Below are 26,275 nucleotides of genomic sequence, written 5' to 3' on the forward strand. Positions count from 1 at the left end.
AAAGGAGGAGGATGTACACTGTGCGCACCGCCCTCTGGAGAACCGGAGGAAGAACTACACTCTTTGCACACCGCCCTCTGCAGCACAGGAGGATGTACACTCTGTGCGCACCGCCCTCTGGAGAACCGGAGGAGGAATTACACTCTTTGCACACCGCCCTCTGCAGCACAGGAGGATGTACACTCTGTGCGCACCGCCCTCTGGAGAACCGGAGGAGGAACTACACTCTTTGCACTCCGCCCTCTGCAGCACAGGAGGAGGATGTACACTCTGTGCACACCGCCCTCTGGAGAACAGGACGAGGAACTACACTCTTTGCACACTGCCCTCTGCAGCATAGGAGGAGGATCTACATGCTGTGCACACCGCCCTCTGCAGCACTGGAGGAGGAACCGCAGCCTCTATTATAGCCCCGTCTGGAGAACAGGAGGAGGAACTGCAAAACAAACTTCAGGTCCGTATGACTCTTCAACAGAACTAAGTAAAAATAGAAATGAGGTGAAATATAAGCTGGTTTAAGAGGGGGGGGGGTGGGGGGTGGGACAGCTAGAGCTGGATAGAGGGCCAGTGATAGGTGGAGATTGCCAAAAGATGCTATATACAAAAGGACAAAGAGGTGTTGACGGTGGTGATATTAGCTAAGAAATGTGCTAATGGGGTCATTAAGGGTGGAAAGCAGGACGAGCAAGGTACAGATAGCCCTAGTGGGGGTGGGGGGGAATCGAAATAGGCTAAAAGGTAGAGATAAAACAATGGATGGAAATACATTTAAAAATAATGGAAATAGGTGGGAAAAGAAAAATATATATAAATTATTGGGACAAGGGGGATCGGAAAGGGGGTGGGGATGGAGGAGAGAGTTCATGATCTAAAATTGTTGAACTCAATATTCAGTCCGGAAGGCTGTAAAGTGCCTAGTCGGAAGATGAGGTGCTGTTCCTCCAGTTTGCATTGAGCTTCACTGGAACATTACAGCAGGCCAAGGACGGACATGTGGGCATGAGAGCAGGGTGGAGTGTTGAAATGGCAAGCGACAGAGAGGTCTGGGTCATGCTTGCAGACAGACCGAAGGTGTTCCGCAAAGCGGTCACCCAGTCTGCGTTTGGTCTCTCCAATGTAGAGGAAACCGCATTGGGAGCAACGAATGCAGTAGACTAAATTGAGGGAAGTGCAAGTGAAATGCTGCTTCACTTGAAAGGAGTGTCTGGGCCCTTGGACGGTGAGGCGGGGGGAAGTAAAGAGGCAGGTGTTGCACCTTCTGCGATTGCATGGGAGGGTGCCGTGGGAGGGGGTTGAGGTGTAGGGGGTGATGGAGGAGTGGACCAGGGTGTCCCGGAGGGAACGATCCCTGCGGAATGCTGCCAGGGAGGGTGAGGGGAAGATGTGTTTGGTGGTGGCATCATGCTGGGGTTGGCGGAAATGGCGGAAGATGATCCTTTGAATGCGGAGGCTGGTGGGGTGATAAGTGAGGACAAGGGGGACCCTATCATGGTTCTGGGAGGGAGAAGGTGTGAGGGAGGATGCGCGGGAGATGGGTCAGACACAGTTGAGGGCCCTGTCAACCACCGTGGGTAGAAAACCTCGGTTAAGGAAGAAGGAGGACATGTTAGAGGAACTGTTTTTGAAAGTGGCATCATCAGAACAGATGCGACGGAGGCGAAGGAACTGAAAGAATGGGATGGAGCCTGAGGAGCTGTAGGCGAGGTAGCTGTGGGAGTCGGTAGGCTTGTAATGGATATTGGTGGACAGTCCATCACCAGAAATTGAGACAGAGAGGTCAAGGAAGGGAAGAGAAGTGTCAATGATGGACCATGTGAAAATGATGGAGGGGTGGAAATTGGAAGCAAAATTAATAAATTTTTCCAGGTCCCGACGAGAGCATGAAGCAGCACCAAAGTAATCATCGATGTACCGGAGAAAGAGTTGTGAGAAGGGGCCGGAGTAGGACTGGAACAAGGAATGTTCCACATACCCCATAAAGAGACAGGCATAGCTAGGGCCCATGCGGGTACCCATAGCCACACCTTTTATGTGGAGGAAGTGAGAGGAGTTTAAGGAGAAATTGTTCAATGTGAGGACAAGTTCAGCCAGACGGAGGAGAGTTGTGGTGGATGGGGATTGTTCGGGCCTCTGTTCGAGGAAGAAGCGGAGAGCCATCAGACCATCCCGGTGGGGGATGGAGGTGTCGAGGGATTGGGCGTCCATGGTGAAGAGGAGGTGGTTGGGGCCAGCGAACTGGAAATTGCTGATATGATGTAGGGTGTCAGAGGAATCACGGATGTAGGTGGGAAGAGACTGGACAAGGGGAGAGAGAATGAAGTCAAGATAGGAAGAAATGAGTTCCATGGGGCAGGAACAGGCTGACACAATCGGTATGCAGGGACAGTCCTGTTTGTGGATTTTGGGTAGGAGGTAGAAGCGGGCCGTCCGAGGTTGGGCGACTATCAGGTTGGAAGCTGTGGAAGGAAGATCTCCAGAGGAGATGAGGTCAGTGATAGTCCTGCAAACAATGGCTTGATGTTCTGTGGTGGGGTCATGATCCAGGGGGAGGTAGGAGGAAGTGTCTGCGAGTTGACACTCAGCCTCTGCGAGGTAGAGGTCAGTGCGCCAGACAACAACAGCACCACCCTTGTCAGCGGGTTTGATGACAATGTTGGGGTTGGACCTGAGAGAACAGAGTGCAGTAAGTTCAGAGAGAGACAGGTTAGAGTGGGTGAGAGGAGCAGAGAAATTGAGACGACTAATGTCACGTCGACAGTTCTCAATGAAAAGATCAAGAGAAGGTAAAAATCCAGAGGGAGGGGTCCAGGTGGAGGGAGAATATTGGAGGCGGGTAAAAGGATCCGTTGAACGGGGAGAGGACTCCTGCCCAAAGAAGGAACTGCACCCTGTGTGCACACTGCCCTCTGGAGCACAGGAGGAGGAACTGCAGCCTCTATGTGCAGCGCCCTCTGGAGAACAGGAGGAGGAATCTCTCAGCTACAATTTGGGATGATTCATTGGAATATTGAAGAACTGGGGGTACATTCTCAATAAAATGCTCAGTTGCTATCTCAGTGCAAACAGCCCCCATCCAAGGTGATGACTGTCCGCAGTCTGTCATCACCTTCCATATCAACTGCTCAAACACTTCTGTGCACCTGGATTTTAAAATGCTCATCCTTGTTTTAAAATCCTTCCACTGCCTCTTTACAACCCTCCCTATCTCTGTAACCTCCTCCAGTCCCTACAACCCTCCCTATCTCTGTAACCTCCTCCAGTCCCTACAACCCTCCCTATCTCTGTAACCTCCTCCAGCCCCTACACCCCTCCCTATCTCTATAACCTCCTCCAGCCCCTACAACCCTCCCTATCTCTGTATCTTCCTCCAGTCCCTACAACCCTCCCTATCTCTGTAACCTCATCCAGCCCCTACAACCCTCCCTATCTCTGTAACCTCCTCCAGCCCCTACAACTCTCCCTATCTCTGTATCCTCCTCCAGTCCCTACAACCCTCCCTATCTCTGTAACCTCCTCCAGCCCCTACAACCCTCCCTATCCCTGTAACCTCCTCCAGCCCCTACAACCCTCCCTATCTCTGTAACCCCCTCCAGCCCCTACAACCCCCCGAGATCTCTGCGCTCCTCCAATTCGCGCCTCTCATGCATCCCCCGATTCCCATCGCTCCACCATTGTCTCTCTCTCTCTCTGTCTCTCTCCTTCTTTAAGATACTCCTTAAAACCAAAAGGCATTGACTGAGCTTTTGGTCACCTGTCTCGATGCCTGCTTACGCAGTTCAGTCTTAAATCTTGTCTGATTTATGCTCCTGAGATGTTTTACTAGGTTCAAGGCGCTATATAAATTCAAGTTGTAAGTATTTGCAAACTTTTTCAGTGCGAAGGTGTTTCTGGATCTCCAAAGCACAGAGCTGATTGTCGGTCAGCGCACTAATAATAGGGAAGTTTATATGTGTAATGTGTCGGCGAGGTGCTTTGAGCTTAATTTCTCCCAGGCCCTCACCAGTCCCTCGATTCGAGGATGACATTTTCTCCGGTTTCTGCCAAGGCTCCTCCTGTGACTGAACAGGGCCGATTCTTGATCTTTTGGCACATGGGGCAGGACGTTCCCATGAGGTTGTGGGATCCGGAGTGTAGAATTCGCTTCCCTTTCTCTCCTCCGCACCCCTACACAGTCCGGCTCTTGCTGCAGTACAGGAGTCTGGCTTCGCCAGCTGCTCCCCACACATATACATACACAGGGGCTCCTGTTGACTTGCGGAGACCTCTGCAGTCAAACCGCTCGCCGCTGTCGCTCGCCGATGGCCGAGCTGATGCAGGCTGATCCGACCTGCACCTCGACGGTGGCCCCTTTCTAGAGAGGGGGCGGCTGCCGGGGCGTTGGGAACCGCTCAGCGTGTTCCAGAGTTTGTTTCGGAAACGTTCCAGGACCGCTCGAGTTTCCCGGAGACAGGAATCGAAGGGATCAGGACTTGCAAATCCGGGGCAGAGTGAACGGTGACGCTGCAGTCACCCCTACACCGCGGATCACGTATACCCGCGGTGGTCGGTTTAGTTTGGGATCGGAGGCGACTGAGGTTAAGGTTTTCCGTTTGGACAGTATTTAATAGTGACACCAGAGGGCTCTGCGGTTCAGTCACCAAGCGCGCAGTGGAGGGACCATGCCATCTGATGCTGCCTGAACAGTGCTTGAGAGTTGGATTTCTGCCGAGTGTTCATTTTCCCAGCAGCCTCAGGGGCAGTAGCAACGTTGTTCCTGTTGCTGAAAAAAAGAGATGTGTCAAAGTTTTTTGTCTCGCACTCATCAGGACACTCTGCAAGAATACCAGTAAAAGGGAAGTGAAGAGTTTATACTGTATGTGAAGAGAGTGCTGATTGGTTGGCAAGTGGACTCTGATTGGTAGAGGCGTCGCCATGCAGAATCCACCGGTGATGGCGACTGACAGTTAACCAGGTAGCTTGACTGTGATTGGTCGAGGCATCGCCCCGGGGAATGAACCAGCGAATGGCTGTCACCTATTTTGTTTAAACTGAAACAGGCGCAATGTGTGTACATCTTCTTCCTGTCTGGAAAGGACAGGGCCCCTGTGCATTAATATGTGAGCTCCCAGCACACGCAAATGTGCCACACCACCAGCCCAACTGACAATCCTAAATGGGCTGTCAGCGTAATTCTTAAGCACACTGAGGATTATTTAGCAAATGCCCTCCAATCGCAGAATCACATCTAATGTCGGACACTGTGTTTTGAGTTTTGCGAGCATACGGCCTGGCTGGGTACCGCCTGTACCCTGCCTGTTGTGAACGGTGACTGGGACACGCTGTTTGATATGATTCACCTGTCTTTGGGATGTACAGCCTACACACCGAGCATCGCACTGGCCCTGAAATTCATACCCCACGTTACTTATTTGTGTGATAGGCAGAACATCTGTTTTTGCCTGATGGCAGCTTCCTGTTAGGGGCCAATACCACTTGTGTTGCTACTGCAAAGCAGCAGCTGTTGCTCCGATTTACATTTAGTATAAATTGTTGCTCTCCCCTTATATTGGTGGTCGTGCAAGTGTCCTGATGAGTGCAAGATGAAAAGCTTCAACTTGTCTCTTTTTTCAGCAAGACTCAAGTTCTGTCCTACTAAACGACTATTTCATTCGTTCACCGATAGGGGCGTCACTGGCTGGGCCCAGCATTTATTGCCCCATCCCTAATTGCCCCTTGAGAAGGTGGTGGTGAGCTGCCTTCTTGAGCCACTGCAGTCCGTGTGGTGTAGGTACACCCACAGCGCTGTTAGGGAGGGAGTTCCAGGATTTGGACCCAGCGACAGTGAAGGAACGGCCGATATATTTCCAAGTCAGGATGATGAGTGGCTTGGAGGGGAACTTCCAGGTGGTGGTGTTCCCCATGTGTCTGCTGCCCTTGTCCTTCTAGATGGTAGAGGTCGTGGGTTTGGAAGGTGCTGTCGAAGGAGCCTTGGTGAATTCCTGCAGTGCATCTTGTAGATGGTACACACACTGCTGCTACTGTGCGTCGGTGGTGGAGGGAGTGAATGTTTGTGGATGTGGTGCCAATCAAGCGGGGCTGCTTTGTCCTGGATGGTGTCGATCTTCTTGAGTGTTGTTGGAGCTGCGCTCATCCAGGCAAGTGGGGAGTATTCCATCACACTCCTGACTTGTGCCTTGTAGATGATGGACAGCCTTTGGGGAGTCAGGAGGTGAGTTACTCGCTGCAGGATTCCCAGCCTCTGACCTGCTCTTGTAGCCACAGTATTTATATGGCTGGTCCAGTTCAGTTTCTGGTCAATGGTAACCCCCAGGATGTTGATAGTGGGGTATTCAGTGATGGTAATGCCATTGAACATCAAAGGGCAATGGTTGGATTCTCTCTTGTTGGAGATGGGCATTGCCTGACACTTGTGTGGCGTGGATGTTACTTGCCACTTGTCAGCCCAAGCCTGGATATTGTCCAGGTCTTGCTGCATTTGGACATGGGCTGGTTCAGTATCTGAGGAGTCGCGAATGGGGCTGAACATTGTGCAATCATCAGCGAACATCCCCACTTCTGACCTTATGATGGAAGGTCATTGATGAAGCAGCTGAAGATGGTTGGGCTGAGGACACTACCCTGAGGAACTCCTGCAGTGATGTCCTGGAGCTGAGATGACTGACCTCCAACAACCACAACCATCTTCCTTTGTGCTGGGTATGACTCCAACCAGCGGAGAGTTTTCCCCCCGATTCCCATTGAATCCAGTTTTGCTAGGGCTCCTTGATGCCACACTCAGTCAAATGGGACCTTGATGTCAAGGGCAGTCACTCTCACCTCACCTCGGGAGTTCAGCTCTTTTGTCCATGTTTGAACCAAGGCTGTAATGAGGTCAGGAGCTGAGTAGCCCTGGCGAAACCCAAACTGGGCATCAGTGAGCAGGTTATTGCTGAGCAAGTGCCACTTGATAGCACTGTTGATGACCCCCTTCCATTACTTTACTGATGAGGGAGAGCAGGTTGATGTGGCGGTAATTGGTCGGGTTGGATTTGTCCTGCTTTCTGTGGACAAAATAGAGTCTAGCTGGAAGGTTCCAGATGCAATATTCAGACAGTGGGAATGAAACAGCCACAAACACAGAACTTACATTCCTCTAGCGCCTGTCACCACCTCAGGACGTCCCAAAGTGTTTCACAGCCAACGAGCGACTTTTTTTGGAAGCGAGGTCACTGTCGTATTCCAGGAAATCCAGTAGCCAATTTGCGCACAGCAAGATCCCACAAGTAGCAATGTGATAACGACCCAGATCATCTATTTTTTAGTGATGTCGGTTGAGGGATAAATGTTGACCCTGGGACACCGGGGAGATCTCTCCCCGCCCTGCTCTTCTTCCAAATAGTGGCTGTGGGATCTTTCACACCCGCCCGAGAGGGCACACGGGGACCTCGGTTTAATTTCTCTCAGTACTACAATTCCGACAGTGCGCCACTCCCTCAGTACTGACCCTCCGACAGTGCAGCGCTCCCTCAGTACTGACCCTCCAACAGTGCAGCGCTCCCTCAGTACTGACCCTCCGACAGTGCAGCACTCCCTCAGTACTGACCCTCCGACAGTGCGGCGCTCCCTCAGTACTGACCCTCCGACAGTGCGGCGCTCCCTCAGTACTGACCCTCCGACAGTGCAGCGCTCCCTCGGTACTAACCCTCCGACAGTACAGCACTCCCTCAGTACTGACCCTCCGACAGTGCGGCGCTCCCTCAGTACTGACCCTCCGACAGTGCGGCGCTCCCTCAGTACTGACCCTCCGACAGTGCAGCACTCCCTCAGTACTGACCCTCCGACAGTGCAGCACTCCCTCAGTACTGACCCTCCGACAGTGCGGCGCTCCCTCAGTACTGACCCTCCGACAGTGCAGCACTCCCTCAGTACTGACCCTCCGACAGTGCAGCACTCCCTCAGTACTGACCCTCTGACAGTGCAGCGCTCCCTCAGTACTGACCCTCCGACAGTGCAGCACTCCCTCAGTACTGACCCTCCGACAGTGCAGCACTCCCTCAGTACTGACCCTCGGACAGTGCAGCACTCCCTCAGTACTGACCCTCCGACAGTGCAGCACTCCCTCAGTACTGACCCTCCGACAGTGCAGCACTCCCTCAGTACTGACCCTCCGACAGTGCAGCACTCCCTCAGTACTGACCCTCGGACAGTGCAGCACTCCCTCAGTACTGACCCTCTGACAGTGCAGCACTCCCTCAGTACTGACCCTCTGACAGTGCAGCACTCCCTCAGTGATCACACTGTGATTGTTGCCCTGGTTAAGTGGGCTTTGCTTCTGCACTGGGTTAATAAGGGGTGTGTTTGTGCTGTCCTGCCTGACACTGTTAGAAATCGGACAGACATTCTCTCAGGACCGTGGTCTTCACACCCAGATCCAGGTGAAGTGTTTGCGCTCCCCATATTCAGAGCGGCTAGACAGGAACAGACTGATGCCACGAGGTAACTTTGCTCCAAATAAATGCCTTTATTTCCAAACATATAAACAGTGTTTCAGTCTGAAGGTCCCCTTCCTGCCCCCAGGTGACCACCGAGTAGGATTTGGAAGAGGAGATTCTGGCCAATCCCCCCAGCGTCACACCTCGAGATGCAGGCAAAGCAGGCGGAGAGCGTGTGGAGATCTCGGCTCGTCACCGGTGAACGGGTCGATATTGACACCAGCAGCTCAGGGTTAGGATGAGCAGGGTTTCCCGGAGGGAGCGCCTCCACGAGTCTGCATCAGACCCCGGTGAATCAGGTCGTGCCACTTGTGAATCCATTCCTGGACATTGAGTCCATGTTTCTTCACCCAGGGCAGCACGAACTGGGCTGGCTGCAGCCACCTGTAAACAGCAGACGGACAAAAGCATAGACAGTGTGGCCTTAATCCTCGGACCAGAATACCCCGGCAAATCGATCCGCTGTGAGATTACACCCCCCCGCACTGAATCACAGTGAGATTACACCCCCCCCCACTCACACCCCCACACATTGATCCACTGTGAGATTACAATCCCCTCCCACCCCCTGTTCTGCAACTTCATTAACACCAGGTGCTGATAAGAGACTTCAGATAATGTTGTAAAGAACATATCTTACTATTTCTGTTGGACTGTGGATTAAAATTACAATGGCTGTAGTTTGAAAGACACGTTCACTGGAACAGTGTGAGGGATATATACAATGTTGCTGACCTGGAACAGAGTGTGCCTTGAAAGACAGGACGGTGCCGAGGAGCAGTCCGGTCTAATGGGGAACTGCCTGGCAACAACGTTTTAATTGGCTCCTAACCAGGTGACCAGGGTTTGTGTGAGGGCAGTGCAGCAGAATAGCTCGTAGCCTGAAAGGAAAAAGACCTAAAACCTCTCTCTGCTGTGTGTGTCAGATTCCAGTAATTCTACAATAACAGCGAGCTGGCTTTTTCTCCTCATATCTCTATAACCTGCTCTCCCTCTGAAAGCCCCTGTCAAGAGGAAAAGGGGGAAATCACCGTTAGAGAAACTGAAAGGTAAGTGCATAACCAGTGAACTAAAGCCTGAAAGTGCTGGAAGACCACCTCGTGTCATCAATAAAGAACTGAAAGGGATCAGGAAGACATCGATCGAAATCAACCCATCGAATCCTGTACCCCGGGATTGGTGCTATTGAACTGTTTTATTCCACCCTTAAAATCCATGTTTTTGTGTGTCTTACATGTCTTGTATGTGTGTGTGTATAGGGATTTAAGAAGGGGTAGAGTTTAGGTTATAGAGTTAGAAATTAGCAGTTCATATTTCTTTCTTTTGCCGCAAGTTAAAGAGAATTTGTTCAATAAACAGTTATTTACTTATTAAGTTTATAAACCCGGTGCTCGTATTCTGTTAACCTAAATTAAACAGTTAGGTGGGTTGATCAAACTTTTCACATGTGTCACAGCTCGGGGAGCAGTGGGGCTTGACAGTTCAGCGCACTGTCCCCTGTGAGTTCTGACAATGTGGAGGGACAGGAGAAGCTGGGATCGTTCTCCTCGGAGCGGAGAAGGTTAAGGGGGAGATTGAATTGGGACGTTCAAAATCAGGAGGGGGTTTGGATAGAGTCGATGAGGAGAAAGTGTTTCCAGTGGGCAGGAGGGTCGGTAACCAGACGGACACAGATTGAAGAGAATCGGGGAAAAGAACCAGACGGGGGGAGATGAGGAGGATTTTGTTTGACACACAGCGAGTTGTTGTGATCTGGAAGGCGCTGCCTGAAAGGGCGGTGGAAGCAGATTCAATAGATACTTTCAAAAAGGCGGGGGGGGGGAATTGGAGAAATACTCGAAGGGGAAACATTTGCAGGTCCATGAGGGAAAGAGCAGGGGGGAGGGAGAGTGAGAACTAATTGGATAGATCTTTCAAAGAGCCGGCACAGGAACAATGGGCTGAATGGCCTCCCCCTGGGCTGGGTGATTCTATGATCCTGGTGAAATCCGTGCTGTTTGAAATTATGGAGCTCTAGATAAATTGCAGCTCACAATTCATAAATTCTTCCACTCTTTCAGGGGATGTGGGCTTCGCTGGCTGGGCCCAGCATTTATTGCCTATCCCTAATTGCCCCTTGAGAAGGTGGTGGTGAGCTGCCTTCCTGAATATAACTGATGTCTTGCTCAGCCAATTCAGAGGGGCAGTCAAGAGTCGCCCACATGGCTGTGTGGGTCTGGAGTCCCATGTAGGCCAGACCGGGTAAGGACGGCAGATTTCCCTCCCTCCAGTTTTTTTATGACGATCGATGATAGTTTCCCGGTCACTATCGCCGAGACTGGGGGTGGAGTTTTCCGGCCCTGTTGCAATGGGGTCCTGAGCCAGGAAAACGTGGCGGGATCTCAAACTCCTGCCGAGGGTGTAAAATCCCACCCCAGCTCTCAATTCCAGATTGATCAATCGAATTGAAATTCTACCAGCTGCCCTGGTGGGGTTTGATCCCACGTCCCCAGAGCATCAGCCTGGGCCTCTGGATGACTGGCCCAGCGACATTACCACTGTGCTGGTGTTATCTGCAAACACCTCATCACTCACCAGTCCTGGACATCATTCCGTAGCTCATCAGTAAAGTGAATGGCTTGATCGCACTTATAGGAGATTTTGCGGATACTGGGAACAGACGTCTTACTGCACTCCTCATCCAGCCGCTGGACTCGCTCAATCAGAGCTGGGGAGGGGGAGCACAAAGGACGACAAGTTACTCTCACGGGGTACGTTCAGTGGCAGCTGTGGTTCAGTATTAACACTCTCGCCTCGGACTCAGAAGGTCGTGAGTCCCCGCTCCATAATCCAGGCTAATACTCCCCAGCGCTGAGGGTCAGCGCCGCCCGAGGGTCAGCGCATCCCGAGGGTCAGCGCCGCCCGAGGGTCAGCGCCGAGGGAGCTCTGCCTGAGGGTCAGCGCCGAGGGAGCTCTGTCTGAGGGTCAGCGCTGAGGGAGCTCTGTCTGAGGGTCAGCGCCGAGGGAGCTCCGCCTGAGGGTCAGCGCCGAGGGAGCTCCGCCTGAGGGTCAGCGCCGAGGGAGCTCTGCCTGAGGGTCAGCGCTGAGGGAGCTCTGTCTGAGGGCCAGCGCCGAGGGAGCTCCGTCTGAGGGTCAGCGCCGAGGGAGCTCCGCCTGAGGGTCAGCGCCGAGGGAGCTCCGCCTGAGGGTCAGTGCCGAGGGAGCTCTGCCTGAGGGTCAGCGCCGAGGGAGCTCCGTCTGAGGGTCAGCGCCGAGGGAGCTCCGCCTGAGGGTCAGCGCCGAGGGAGCTCCGCCTGAGGGTCAGCGCCGAGGGAGCTCCGCCTGAGGGTCAGCGCTGAGGGAGCTCTGTCTGAGGGTCAACGCCGAGGGAGCTCCGCCTGAGGGTCAGCGCCGAGGGAACTCTGCCTGAGGGTCAGCGCCGAGGGAGCTCTGCCTGAGGGTCAGCGCCGAGGGAGCTCTGTCTGAGGGTCAGCGCCGAGGGAGCGCCGCACTGTTAAACCGAGGCTTCATCTGCTGTCTCAGGTGAACATAAAAGATCCCTTGGCAGAATCAGAAACACGCTGATTGTTGAGATCTGGAAGGCGCTGCCTGAAAGGGCGGTGGAAGCAGATTCAATAGGAACTTCAAAAGGGGGAATTGGATAAATACTCGAAGGGGAAAAATGTGCAGGACTCTGGGGAAGGAGCAGGGAGGAGAGTGGGGACTAATTGGATAGACCTTTCAAAGAGCTGGCACAGGCATGATGGGCTGAACGGCCTCTCTATCACCTTTTGTGTTGCATCTTTCTAGCGCAGGGAGGGGAGGGGGGCGAGGGAGTTCACCCCGGTGTCCTGGGGCCAATATTTATCCCTCAGCCAACATCAATAAAAAAAAACAGGTGATCCACGTCATTATCGCACTGCTGTGTGTGTGGGATCTTGCTGTGCGCTAACTGGCTGCTGCCAATGATCACACTTCAAACAAAAGTCCTTCGTTGAATGCGAAGCAGTTCGAGGTGTCCTGAGCTGGGGGAAGAGGTGCTGGGGAAATGGTTTGCTGCAGTTTTTGAGAGCTGCGGTGACATTACGCGGGTTGTGTCTGTTTTAAGAGTGGGGAGGCAAGGAACTGGTCCCTGATAGCTGTGTGAGTGGCGGCCGATGGGCATCCCTTACCGTCGGCGTCAGTGACTGGAGTGATGCTGTACTGTCTTTGCAGCGTCTGTAGTGCATCTCTCTGTTGCTGCAGGATCACCCGCACAAACAGTGCCTCCATTTTCATCTCAGCTGCACGCTCGACCAGGAACTCAGAGGCCTGTGGAAGAAGGCAGTGGAATTAGTGTGACAGGACCGGACAGTGGGTAGCAGAATGAGACTGACCGTGGCTCCGGTGGGTGTGTTGGAGAGGATAGCGGCCAGTTCCGGTCGCCCATCACTTTGGGGAGGAGGACGAGGTCTTGGAGAGGGAGGCTGGGGGGGTAGATTTACTGGGACGGTTCCCAGGGGATGAGGCGACTTCAGTCCGTGTGGAGAGACTGGGAGAAGCCGGGATCGTTCTCCTCGGAGCGGAGAAGGTTAAGGGGGGAGATTGAATCGGGACGTTCAACATCAGGAGGGGGTTTGGATAGAGTCGATGAGGGAGAAAGCGTTTCCAGTGGGCAGGAGGGTCGGTAACCAGAGGGGACACCGACTGAAGAGAATCGGGGAAAAGAACCAGAGGGGGAGATGAGGAGGATTTTGTTTTACACACAGCGAGTTGTTGTGATCTGGAAGGCGCTGCCTGAAAGGGCGGTGGAAGCAGATTGTCACTGGGCTAGTGATCCAGAGACCCAGGGTAATGCTCTGGGGACCCGGGTTCCAATCCCCACCACGGCAGATGGTGAAATTTGAATTCTATAAAACATCTGGAATTAAAAATCTGATGGTGACCATTAAAACCATTGCCAATTGTTTCAAAAGCCAATCTGGGTCACTAATGCCCTTTAGGGAGGGAAATCCGCTGCCCTTACCCGGTCTGGCCTACATGTGACTCCAGACCCATAGCAACGTGGTTGACTCTTAAAAATGCCCTCTGAACGAGGGTAATTAGGGATGGGCAGTAAATGCTGGCCTAGCCAGCGACACCCACATCCCATAAACGAATAAAAAAAAGATTCAATAGGAACTTTCAAGAGGGGGAATTGGAGAAATACTTGAAGAGGAAACATTTACAGGGCTATGTGGGGATAATTAAGCACAGGCACGACGGGCTGAATGGCCTCCTCCAGTGCTGCATGATGAGGGGATGTTCCCTCATCCAGTGGGAGTCAAGTTCCAGTGTTTACAGATCCCGTCACTGGCCACAGGCCACCTCCTCAGCTGATGTGGGTTTCTCACTCCCTTCTAACCAGCGCAATGTCAGCTGTGGCTCAGTTCATAGCACCCTCGCCTTTGAATCAGAGGGTTGTGGGTTCATGTCCCACTCCCGGAAACCAAGAACTGTGATTGTACTCGAAAAGAGTTGCAATCTGTGACTGCTGATAACTCGAAAGAATATCACACACTGGATCATGGAGACCAGTCTCTGCGCTCCTCCAATTCTGCCCTCTTGACCATCCCCCGGTTCCCATCGCTTCACCATTGGCAGCCGTGCCTTCAGCTGCCTGGGGGCCCTAAGCTCTAGAATTCCCTCCATAAACCTCTCCTCCTCTCTCTCTGTATCTCTCTCTCTCTCTGTATCTCTCTCTCTCTCTGTATCTCTCCCTCTCTCTCTGTATCTCTCTCTCTGTATCTGTATCTCTCTCTCTCTCTCTGTATCTGTATCTCTCTCTCTGTATCTGTATCTCTCTCTCTCTCTCTGTATCTCTCTCTCTGTATCTCTCTCTCTCTCTCTGTATCTCTCTCTCTCTCTCTGTATCTCTCTCTCTCTCTCTGTATCTCTCTCTCTCTCTCTGTATCTCTCTCTCTCTCTCTGTATCTCTCTCTCTCTCTCTGCATCTCTCTCTCTCTCTCTGCATCTCTCTCTCTCTGTATCTCTCTCTCTCTCTGTATCTCTCTCTCTCTCTCTGTATCTCTCTCTCTCTCTCTCTGTCCTTTAAGACGCTCCTCAAAACCAACCTCTTTGTCCGAGCTTTTGATCACCTGTCCCTAATATCTCCCTATGTGTCTCGGGGTCGGGTTTTGGTTTGATATCGGATCCTGTGGAGCACCTTGGCGAAGTTTCACTATGCTAAAGGTGCTGATTACCTTGTAGAGCGGGAAGTATAAAGTCTTCTTGACTTCCCGGAAAAAGTGAGGCTTGTTAAACGAAGAGTCCAGTCTGTGAATGGACAGCTTGTGTACAGGAACCCTCTGCAACCTGGAGAAGACAAGACAGTTCAAAACCTCCAAAACAACAGCGAGGTAATGAAATAATGAATCCAGGATCCCACACTACCCAGGCCATTCTGCCCATCGACTCTATACTGGTCTCCATGTGCCTAAACCAGGCCTAATTGAAATAGGACAGAGTGTGGCAAAACACAATCAACACGAATACATTTACAGAAAGGCTGTATCACTGACAAATCAAACCCAACATCGATCACTGTCAGTTGTTGCATTTGGACAGGCAGATGAAGGAAGTCACACACTCCCCGGATAATAAGAATGGGATGGAGGAGCAGAGGGATCTGGGGAACAAATGGAAAAACCACTCCGAGTAACGACAGAGGTTAATAAGATCATAAATAAAAAACAAAGAAAAGGGGCTCATTTCCAGAGGGGTGGAAGTGAAATGTGGGGAATTCTATTCAAATTCTCCCTAAGAACTGACCCTCTAACAGTGCAACACTCCCTCAGTACTGACCTTCCGACAGTACGGCACTCCCTCAGTACTGACCCTCCGACAGTGCGGCACTCCCTCAGTACTGACCCTCTGACAATGCAGCACTCCCTCAGTACTGACCCTCCGACAGTGCAGCACTCACTCAGTACTGACCCTCCGACAGTGCGGCACTCCCTCAGTACTGACCCTCCGACAGTGCAGCACTCCCTCAGTACTGACCCTCCGACAGTGCAGCACTCCCTCAGTACTGACCCTCCGACAGTGCAGCACTCCCTCAGTGCTGGCGCCTGGAGTATCAGCCTGGATTTTGTGTTCATGCCTTTGGAGTGGGGACTTGATGCCACATCCCTCGGAGTCCGAGGAGAGCATGGTCACTGGGATGCAGAAAGCGGGGACGCTGCGGAACATGGGTTTTACATTGAGCACCTTGCAGCTCAACAGTAGGCAGGACAACCAGCCTCATCACCAACTCTGACAAACCAGCATAGAAACACGGACAAAGGCGCTGCTGACTCCTCGGTGCCATTACAGAGAAACCACCGATCAGATTGAAATGCAGTCACAAAACCACACGTCACTCACTCTTGCACGACCCTGCGATCCAGGTTAGGTAGCGAGATGCCAGTGAAGAGATTCACTTCCCTGCTAACCGAGTTGTGAAGGTCCTCAGTTAGCGACCGGATCCCATCCTCGTGCTTTCCCAGCTTCTGCTCAACAAAGGATCCAATCTACAACAACAGCAACAGGTTGCATTTATATAGCGCCTTCAAAAGAGGAACACACTTCCCCACAATCGGACAGAATATGGCCCAGAGGGACGTGAGGAGATATTAGGGACAGGTGACCAAAAGCACAAATCGAAGGGGAAGGTTTTAAGGAGCGTCTTAAAAGAGGAGAGAGAGAGAGAAGCTGGGGGAGAGAGAGAGAGAGAGAGAGAGAAACGTGGAGAGGTTTGGGGAGGGAATTCCACAGCCGGGGATTTGGTGGAAGACTTACCTCCACCTGCGTCTTCATCAATTGACTCTTGGCTGACGAATTCCCTTTCACTAAAGCTCGGATAAGATCTTGTTTGGTGTCCTGTAATAAGCCAGAGTTTAAGGAGAGAAAAGGAGAATGTCAGAATCTCGAGACACAATATACCCACGGGTTAAACAGCCCTGGGCACCAGACACACACTATACCCACGGGTTAAACAGCCCTGGGCACCAGACACACAATATACCCACGGGTTAAACAGCTCTGGGCATGGACCAGTTCCACTGGGGCTATTTGAACTGAACTCTGAAATGGGTTGGAGTTTTATGCTGGAAAGATATTTTGGGATCACCCCAGGAACAATTTGCTTTGTCACCCTGGCCTCAGGTGCAAAAGGCTCACAGCAGGAAATCACCCTTACAGACTCGAGCTCAAAAATCCAGGCCGACATCCCAACTGGCAATACTGAGGCAGTGCCGCACTGTCAGAGGGTCAGTACTGAGGGAGTGCCGCACTGTCAGAGGGTCAGTACTGAGGGAGTGCCGTACTGTCATAGGGTCAGTGCTGAGGGAGTGCCGCACTGCCGTAGGGTCAGTACTGAGGGAGTGCCGCACTGTCGTAGGGTCAGTACTGAGGGAGTGCCGCACTGTCGGAGGGTCAGTACTGAGGGAGCGCCGCACTGTCGTAGGGTCAGTACTGAGGGAGTACCGCACTGTCGGAGGGTCAGTACTGAGGGAGTGCCGCACTGTCGGAAGGTCAGTACAGAGGGAGTGACGCACTGTCGTAGGGTCAGTACTGAGGGAGTACCGCACTGTCGGAGGGTCAGTACTGAGGGTGTGCCGCACTGTCGGAAGGTCAGTACAGAGGGAGTGACGCACTGTCGTAGGGTCAGTGCTGAGGGAGTGCCGCACTGTCGTAGGGTCAGTGCTGAGGGAGTGCCGCACTGTCGTAGGGTCAGTGCTGAGGGAGTGCCGCACTGTCGTAGGGTCAGTGCTGAGGGAGTGCCGCACTGTCGTAGGGTCAGTGCTGAGGGAGTGCCGCACTGTCGTAGGGTCAGTGCTGAGGGAGTGCCGCACTGTCGTAGGGTCAGTGCTGAGGGAGTGCCGCACTGTCAGAGGGTCAGTACTGAGGGAGTGCTGCACTGTCAGAGGGTCAGTACTGAGGGAGTGCTGCACTGTCAGAAGGTCAGTACTGAGGGAGTGCCGCAATGTCAGAGCTGCTATATTCCTAATGAGACGTTAAACCGAGGCCCATCTGCCCTCCCAGCTGGATGTAAAAGATCCCACGGCCAGAGTTTGGATGCAGAGTCGGGGGATGGAGAATTCTCCCCGGCGTCCTGGCGCCTATTCATCCCTCAACCAACATCATGAAACATCTATAACCTTGGCATTATCCCACTGCTGTTTGTGAGAGCTTGCTGTGTGCAAATTGGCTGCTGCGTATCCTACACTCGGATAGCGGGCCGCATTTCAGAACAAGTCCTTCGTTGTCTGTGGTGCCCTTTGGGATGTCCCGGGACATGGAAGGGCAACAGCAGATTCCCTGCTCTGCAGTCTGTTTCTCAGCACCTTCGTGTAACTCTGCACACGTGTACAAATCGACTGAGCGCTGCACAAGATAAAGACGGATAACGTGAATTCTCCTGGCCGGGAGGGGGCCTGGTTAGGATGGTCAGGGCTCTGAGGGTGACGGATCGTGTGTGACTTTGCCAGAGCGGACGGTGGGCAGATTCCTACAGTCCCAGGAGGCCGGCAGTCCCCGCTTACCACCAGCGCCTGGAAGTCGACGATGCGGCTGTGTTTGTGCTGCAGTATCTGGATCTCGCACTTCTTGGCACAGATGGACTTGGTTAAGAGGTGGGCCTGTTCCGACAGCTCCTGGCAGTACGCTCTCCTCTCCGTGGTGCTCAGCTCCAGCTCCAAGGCCTCCCTGTTAAAATCACAAGTCAGGCCGGGCTGCAGACAATACAAGCGACAGCAGCTCGGCGAGTCAGGGAGGGTCTGACAGACACTGACTGGCTTTCAGAGGATCCACACTCTGCTATTTGGGTACACTCCGGCTCAGCTTACAGCCTCCGAACACTTCAGTCGGCCCGAAACACCTACTGCCCCGTATTCCTAACTCACACTGAGTCCCGTTCACCATCGCCCCGGCACTCACTGACCGACAGTGGCTCCCAGTCCGGCAATGCCTCCATTTTAAAATTCTCATCTTGGTTTTCAAATTCCTCCTCACCACCTGCCCCACATCTCTCGATAACCTCCTCGAGCCCCGACAACCCTTCCTATCTCTGTAACCTCCTCGAGCCCCAACAACCCTCCCTATCTCTGTAACCTCCTCGAGCCCCGACAACCCTCCCTATCTCTGTAACCTCCTCGAGCCCCAACAACCCTCCCTATCTCTGTAACCTCCTCCAGACCCTACAACCCTCCCTATCTCTGTAACCTCCTCCAGCCCCGACAACCCTCCCTATCTCTGTAACCTCCTCGAGCCCCGACAACCCTCCCTATCTCTGTAACCTCCTCCACCCCCTACACCCCTCCCTATCTCTGTAACCTCCTCGACCCCCGACAACCCTCCCTATCTCTGTAACCTCCTCAAGCCCCGACAACCCTCCCTATCTCTGTAACCTCCTCCAGCCCCTACGACCCTCCCTATCTCTGTAACCTCCTCCAGCCCCTACATCTCTCCCTATCTCTGTAACCTCCTCCAGCCCCTACAACCCTCCCTATCTCTGTAACCTCCTCCAGCCCCTACAACCCTCCCTATCTCTGTAACCTCCTCCTGCCCCTACAACTCTCCCTATCTCTGTAACCTCCTCCAGCCACTACGACCCTCCCTATCTTTGTAACCTCCTCCAGCCCCTACAGCCCTCCCTATCTCTGTAACCTCCTCCAGCCCCTACAACTCTCCCTATCTCTGTAACCTCCTCCAGCCCCTACGACCCTCCCTATCTTTGTAACCTCCTCCAGCACCTATGACCCTCCCTATCTCTGTAACCTCCTCCAGCCCCTACAACCCTCCCTATCTCTGTAACCTCCTCCAGCCCCTGCAACCCACCCTATCTCTGTAACTTCCTCCAGCCCCTACAACCCTCCCTATCTCTGTAACCTCCTCCAGCCCCTACAACCCTCCCTATCTCTGTAACCTCCTCCAGCCCCTACAACCCTCCCTATCTCTGTAACCTCCCCCAGCCCCTACAACCCTCCCTATCTCTGTAACCTCCTCCAGCCCCTACAACCCTCCCTATCTCTGTAACCTCCTCCAGCCCCGACAACCCTCCGAGATCTCTGCGCTCCTCCAATTCCGGCCTCTTGACCCTCCCCCGATTCCCATCGCTCCACCATTGGCGGCCGTGCCTTCAGGTGTCTGGGGCCCAAAGCTCGGAATTCCCTCCCTAAACCTCTCCACCCCCCTCTCTCCGCACAGGCATGATGGGCTGAATGGCCTCTTTCTGCCCTGTTACTTTTCTGTGGTTTCCTTTAAGAAGGCCCTTAAAACTGACCCCTTTTGCTTGAGTGTTGGGGTCGTCCGTGCCTAATATCTCCTTACGTGGCTGGTGGGCAGGTTTTATCTGATTTACGCTCTCGCCTTGGCGACGTTTTACTGGACTTAAAGGTGCTATATAAACGCAAGCTGTTGTTGCAGAAGGGTGGAGGTTCTGACCTGACGGTGGCCAGGAGCTCAGTGCTGTGTCCGTATTGCTCTTCCAGAAGCAGGTTAAACTCCCGGGACAGTGACGTCAGCCTGGAACTCGCCTCCTTGTCCCGTCTGATGGCCCCAATCTTCTCCACCGCCCTCACCTCACAGTCCCGCCATCGCTCCTGCCAAACAGAAACCGTAGCGGGGGAATGACACGCGGCACGGGACAGTGCGAACAGAAACCAATCCCCACGTTCCACCCTGTACTGTTCCATCGCCAATCACAAAACACTGAAGGTTTCAGGAACGAGAAAGCTGTTCTCTCTCTCTCTCCGCACACAGTTCAGCCGTGTGGTACATCGATAATGACTCTTCCCCCAATAAACGCCTCATGCTCAGGGCAGGGTTCACTGAACGGTGGCTGGGCTGACACCCCTCTCCAGGTACCAGTCAGACAATGGGCCAGAGACGCAGCCCACTGAGAGGAGGAGAGAGGACAAGCACCAATCCCGGCGTTAAGACAACTAAAGAGACTGTCCTGCACGGCACAGGCTGAACAAACTGGGGTCCTTCGGTCAAGAAAATAGGGAACCTGATCGAGGTCTTTAAAATAAAGAAAGGGGTTTCAATAGGGTAGACATAGGGAAGACCTTTCCACTTGTGGATGAGACCGGAACTAGGGTCCATCGATATAACATTGTCACTAATAAACCCAATGGGGAATTCAGGAGAAACTTCTTTACCCAGAGAGCGGGGAGAATGTGGGACTCGCTCCCACAGGGAGTGGTCGAGGTGAATAGTGTCGATGTGTTTAAGGGGGAAGCTGGATAAACACATGAGGGAGAGAAAGGAATAGAAGGATATGGGGATGGGGTGAGATGGAGAGTGGGGTGGGAGGAGGCTGGAGTGGAGCAGGAACACCAGCACGGAGCAGATGGACCGAGTGGCCTGATTCTCTGTTGCAAATTCAATGGATTGGATGGGAACGAATCAGAGTGAGAGTAATGGAGAGATTCAGGATGCTTCTCCAGCTGCTGGGATGTTGTTAACTCTAATCACACATTCAGGTGCCCACTCGAAAACTAAACACCCGGGCAAAGAGCTTACATCGAGCAAAGACTTCACGGAGCGGAGAACAGGAAGAGGCTCCGAGACATCCTGCAGGCGGGAACAACTGTAAGAGAACCTGCAAAAAGAATGTGTATCATCAGCCTGGCCACCAGGGACATGGTTAAAACACAATCTGTACACAGACACTGCAATCTGCTGCCCAGGCAAACACATACACTCCTCAACAAATTCCTCCGGCCGGACATTCGGAAGGTACAGCATGGGGTTAGATACAGAGTAAAGCTCCCTCTACACTGTCCCCATCAAACACTCCCAGGACAGGTACAGCATGGGGTTAGATACAGAGTAAAGCTCCCTCTACACTGTCCCCATCAAACACTCCCAGGACAGGTACAGCACGGGGTTAGATACAGAGTAAAACTCCCTCTACACCGTCCCCATCAAACACTCCCAGGACAGGTACAGCACGGGGTTAGATACAGAGTAAAGCTCCCTCTACACTGTCCCCATCAAACACTCCCAGGACAGGTACAGCACGGGGTTAGATACAGAGTAAATCTCCCTCTACACTGTCCCCATCAAACACTCCCAGGACAGGTACAGCACGGGGTTAGATACAGAGTAAAGCTCCCTCTACACTGTCCCCATCAAACACTCCCAGGACAGGTACAGCATGGGGTTAGATACAGAGTAAAGCTCCCTCTACACTGTCCCCATCAAACACTCCCAGGACAGGTACAGCACGGGGTTAGATACAGAGTAAAACTCCCTCTACACCGTCCCCATCAAACACTCCCAGGACAGGTACAGCACGGGGTTAGATACAGAGTAAAGCTCCCTCTACACTGTCCCCATCAAACACTCCCAGGACAGGTACAGCACGGGGTTAGATACAGAGTAAATCTCCCTCTACACTGCCCCCATCAAACACTCCCAGGACAGGTAGAACACGGGGTTAGATTCAGAGTAAATCTCCCTCTACATTGTCCCCATCAAACACTCCCAGGACAGGTACAGCACGGGGTTAGACACAGAGTAAATCTCCCTCTACACTGTCCCCATCAAACACTCCCAGGACAGGTACAGCACGGGGTTAGATACAGAGTAAAGCTCCCTCTACACCGTCCCCATCAAACACTCCCAGGACAGGTACAGCACGGGGTTAGATACAGAGTAAAGCTCCCTCTACACCGTCCCCATCAAACACTCCCAGGACAGGTGCAGCACGGGGTTAGATACAGAGTAAATCTCCCTCTACACTGTCCCCATCAAACACTCCCAGGACAGGTACAGCACGGGGTTAGATACAGAGTAAAGCTCCCTCTACACTGTCCCCGTCAAACACTCCCAGGACAGGTACAGCACGGGGTTAGATACAGAGTAAAGCTCCCTCTACACTGTCCCCATCAAACACTCCCAGGACAGGTACAGCACGGGGTTAGATACAGAGTAAAGCTCCCTCTACACCGTCCCCATCAAACACTTCCAGGACAGGTACAGCACGGGGTTAGATACAGAGTAAAGTTCCCTCTACACTATCCCCAGGGTGAACTAGGACAATGCAGGTTTACCTCAGAGCCTCCATGTCCTTCGCCACGTCCACTTTTGATTGGAGTTCCATCAGCTCCTCTTTATTCTCAGCAGCGAGACTCTCCAATGCTGCAAGGATGTGGTTCGGTGGGTGTGTCGCATTAACCCCCTACCATGGCACAAAGACAGAGTGCTCATTCCAAATTTCCGTACAAAACACATTTCCTCCCCATCGCTGTAACCTCCTCCAACCCTCCCTATCTCTGTAACCTCCTTGAGCCCCTACAACCCTCCCTATCTCTGTAACCTCCTCCAGCCCCTACAACCCTCCCTATCTCTGTAACCTCCTCCAGCCCCTACAACCATCCCTATATCTGTAACCTCCCCCAGCCCCTACAACCCTCCCTATCTCTGTAACCTCCTCCAGCCCCTACACCCCTCCTTATCTCCGTAACATTCTCCAGTCCCTACAACTCTTCCTATCTCTGTAACCTCCTCCAGCCCCTACATCTCTCCGAGATCTCTGCACGCCTCCAATTCCGGCCTATTGACCATCCTCCGATTCCAATCGCTCCACCATTTGCGGCCGTGCCTTCAGCTGCCTGGGGGTGGGGGGGGGCCCTGAGCTTTGGAATTCCCTCCCTAAACCTCTCCCTTCTAATCCAATTCTTTGACAGAGCTTGTGGTTGCCTGTCCCTAATATCTCCTCATGCAGCAAGGAGATAAATGTTTTCTGGTTCCATGTTTCTGTGAAACATGGATTAGTGCTTTACTACATTAAAGTGCTGGAGAAATGAAAGTTGTTGATGGAACACGTAGGAGTCTATAAACAGCGGCATCTGGAAAAACACACACACCAATACCCCAGTGAGAGTCAGTGTGTGTGGGACCCGTACCCCAGTGAGAGTCAGTGTGTGTGGGACCCGTACCCCAGTGAGAGTCAGTGTGTGTGGGACCCGTACCCCAGTGAGAGTCAGAGTGTGTGGGACCCGTACCCCAGTGAGAGTCAGTGTGTGTGGGACCCGTACCCCAGTGAGAGTCAGTGTGTGTGGGACCCGTACCCCAGTGAGAGTCAGTGTGTGTGGGACCCGTACCCCAGTGAGAGTCAGTGTGTGTGGGACCCGTACCCCAGTGAGAGTCAGTGTGTGTGGGACCCGTACCCCAGTGAGAGTCAGTGTGTGTGGGACCCGTACCCCAGTGAGTGTCAGTGTGTGTTGGACCCGTACCCCAGTGAGAGTCAGTGTGTGTGGAACCCGAACCCCAGTGAGAGTCAGTGTGTGTGGGTCCCGTACCCCAGTGAGAGTCAGTGTGTGAGTGACCCGTACCCCATTGAGAGTCAGTGTGTGTGGGACCCGTACCCCAGTGAGGGTCAGTGTGTGTGGGACCCGTACCCCAGTGAGGGTCAGTGTGTGTGGGATCCGTACCCCAGTGAGAGTCAGTGTGTGTGGGACCCGTACCCCAGTGAGAGTCAGTGTGTGTGGGACCCGTACCCCAGTGAGAGTCAGTGTGTGTAGGACCCGTACCCCAGTGAGGGTCAGTGTGTGTGGGACCCGTACCCCAGTGAGGGTCAGTGTGTGTGGGACCTGTACCCCAGTGAGAGTCAGTGCGTGTGGGACCCGTACCCCAGTGAGAGTCAGTGTGTGTGGGACCCGTACCCCAGTGAGAGTCAGTGTGTGTAGGACCCGTACCCCAGTGAGGGTCAGTGCGTGTGGGACCCGCACCCCAGTGAGGGTCAGTGCGTGTGGGACCCGTACCCCAGTGAGAGTCAGTGCGTGTGGGACCCGTACCCCAGTGAGGGTCAGTGCGTGTGGGACCCGTACCCCAGTGAGAGTCAGTGTGTGTGGGGCCCGTACCCCAGTGAGAGTCAGTGTGTGTGTGGGACCCGTACCCCAGTGAGAGTCAGTGTGTGTGGGACCTGTACCCCAGTGAGAGTCAGTGTGTGTGGGACCCGTACCCCAGTGAGAGTCAGTGTGTGTGGGACCCGTACCCCAGTGAGAGTCAGTGTGTGTGGGACCCGTACCCCAGTGAGAGTCAGTGTGTGTGGGACCTGTACCCCAGTGAGAGTCAGTGTTTGTGGGCCCCGTACCCCAGTGAGAGTCAGTGTTTTTGGGCCCCGTACCCCAGTGAGAGTCAGTGCGTGTGGGACCCGTACCCCAGTGAGAGTCAGTGTTTGTGGGCCCCGTACCCCAGTGAGAGTCAGCGTGTGTGGGACGCGTACCCCAGTGAGAGTCAGTGTGTGTGGGACCCGTACCCCAGTGAGAGTCAGTGTGTGTGGGCCCCGTACCCCAGTGAGAGTCAGCGTGTGTGGGACGCGTACCCCAGTGAGAGTCAGTGTGTTTGGATGAGCACTTACCTCTACCTGGCTCAGCCACTGATGATAATTGGTACTCCTCAGGTCATGACCCCCATCACTATGTGCGAAGGAGAAATGTCTTTAATACATATTTGTTAAAAAACACCAAATACGGTCAAACTATAGAATCAAAATTGTATTCCCAGAGACACAGGTGGCACATTGAGCTGTGTGACTGTCTGTGAAGGCACACAATATAAAATACTCAGCCTTCTGTTCAAATCCCCTGGCTCTCCCCATCGCTGTAACCTCCTCCAGCTCCTACAATCCTCCCTATCTCTGTAACTTCCTCCAGCTCCTACAACCCTCCCTATCTCTGTGACCTCCTCCAGCCACTACACCCCTCCCTATCTCTGTAACTTCCTCCAGCTCCTACAACCCTCCCAATCTCTGTGACCTCCTCCAGCCACTACACCCCTACCTATCTCTGTAACCTCCTCCAGCCCCTACAACCCTCCCTATCTCTGTAACCTCCTCCAGCCCCTGCAACCCTCCCTATCTCTGTAACCGCCTTATCCCTTACAACCCTATCTCTGTAACCTCCTCCAGCCCCTACAACCCTCCCTATCTCTGTAACCTCCTCCAGCCCCTACAACCCTCCCTATCTCTGTAACCACCTTTTCCCCTACAACCCTCCCTATCTCTGTAACCTACTCCAGCCCCTACAACCCACCGAGATTTCTGCACTCCCCGAATTCTTGCCTCTTGAGCACCCTCACCCCCGCTGATTTCCTTTGCTCCAGAATTGGCAGCTGTCCCTTCAGCTGCCTGGGCCTTAAGCTCTGGAATTCCCATGGTAGGAGGCAGACAGCTCATACAAACACAGAGTATGAGAGTTACTTGCCCCATGCCTCCTGTTGCATTCGCCTGCTCATCATATAATGACTTCAGGAAGTGAAACCGTGTGAAACAAGTTCTCCGAACATCTCGCTGAAACAGAGAGAGAGAGACAGAGTTATAATTTAGACAGGTTCTGACGGGCAGGTCTATATAGAGTCATAGTCATCACGGCACAGTGAAGCCATTCAACCCATCAAGTCCATGCCGTCTCACTGTAGAGCAATCCAGTCAGCCCCATTCCCCCGCTCTATCCCCGTATCCCTGCGAGTTTATTTCCCTCAAGTGTCCATCCAATTTCCTTTTGAAATCGTTCATCGTCTCTGCTCCCACCATCCTCGTAGGCAGCGAGTTCCAGCTCATTACCACTCGCTGTGTAAAAAAGTTCCTCCTCACATCGCCCCCCTGCCCAAAACCTTCAATCTGTGTCTCCCCCCCTCCCACCGAGTCCTTCGACACTCAGGTAACTTAAAATTATTTCACAGGATGTGGGCTTCGCTGGCTGGGCCCAGCATTTATTGTCCATCCCTAATTGCCCCTTGAGAAGGTGGTGGGTGAGCTGCCTTCTTGAACCACTGCAGTCCCCGTGTGGTGTAGGTACACCCACAGCGCTGTT

General features: G+C 53.2%; 1 protein-coding gene across 1 annotated transcript in view; it reads right to left on the reverse strand.

Moving 5' to 3' along the window:
* Nucleotides 1-8,480: 8,480 nt before the first annotated feature.
* Nucleotides 8,481-26,275, reverse strand: part of haus5 (HAUS augmin-like complex, subunit 5) — a 29,473-nt gene continuing 11,678 nt past the window's right edge. Inside the window, exons 9-20 of the mRNA XM_078536186.1 lie at nucleotides 25,667-25,752; nucleotides 24,823-24,880; nucleotides 22,511-22,638; nucleotides 20,976-21,054; nucleotides 19,893-20,050; nucleotides 17,993-18,155; nucleotides 16,248-16,328; nucleotides 15,834-15,979; nucleotides 14,672-14,783; nucleotides 12,623-12,761; nucleotides 11,046-11,178; nucleotides 8,481-8,855 (exon numbers count right to left, since the gene is read on the reverse strand). Coding sequence (XP_078392312.1) covers nucleotides 8,705-8,855; nucleotides 11,046-11,178; nucleotides 12,623-12,761; nucleotides 14,672-14,783; nucleotides 15,834-15,979; nucleotides 16,248-16,328; nucleotides 17,993-18,155; nucleotides 19,893-20,050; nucleotides 20,976-21,054; nucleotides 22,511-22,638; nucleotides 24,823-24,880; nucleotides 25,667-25,752 — 1,434 coding nt within the window. The 3' untranslated portion in view covers nucleotides 8,481-8,704. The remainder of the gene's footprint in view (nucleotides 8,856-11,045; nucleotides 11,179-12,622; nucleotides 12,762-14,671; nucleotides 14,784-15,833; nucleotides 15,980-16,247; nucleotides 16,329-17,992; nucleotides 18,156-19,892; nucleotides 20,051-20,975; nucleotides 21,055-22,510; nucleotides 22,639-24,822; nucleotides 24,881-25,666; nucleotides 25,753-26,275) is intronic.

Source organism: Cetorhinus maximus, unplaced genomic scaffold (genome assembly GCF_964194155.1).
Source record: "Cetorhinus maximus unplaced genomic scaffold, sCetMax3.hap1.1 HAP1_SCAFFOLD_966, whole genome shotgun sequence".
Lineage (NCBI taxonomy): Eukaryota > Metazoa > Chordata > Chondrichthyes > Lamniformes > Cetorhinidae > Cetorhinus > Cetorhinus maximus.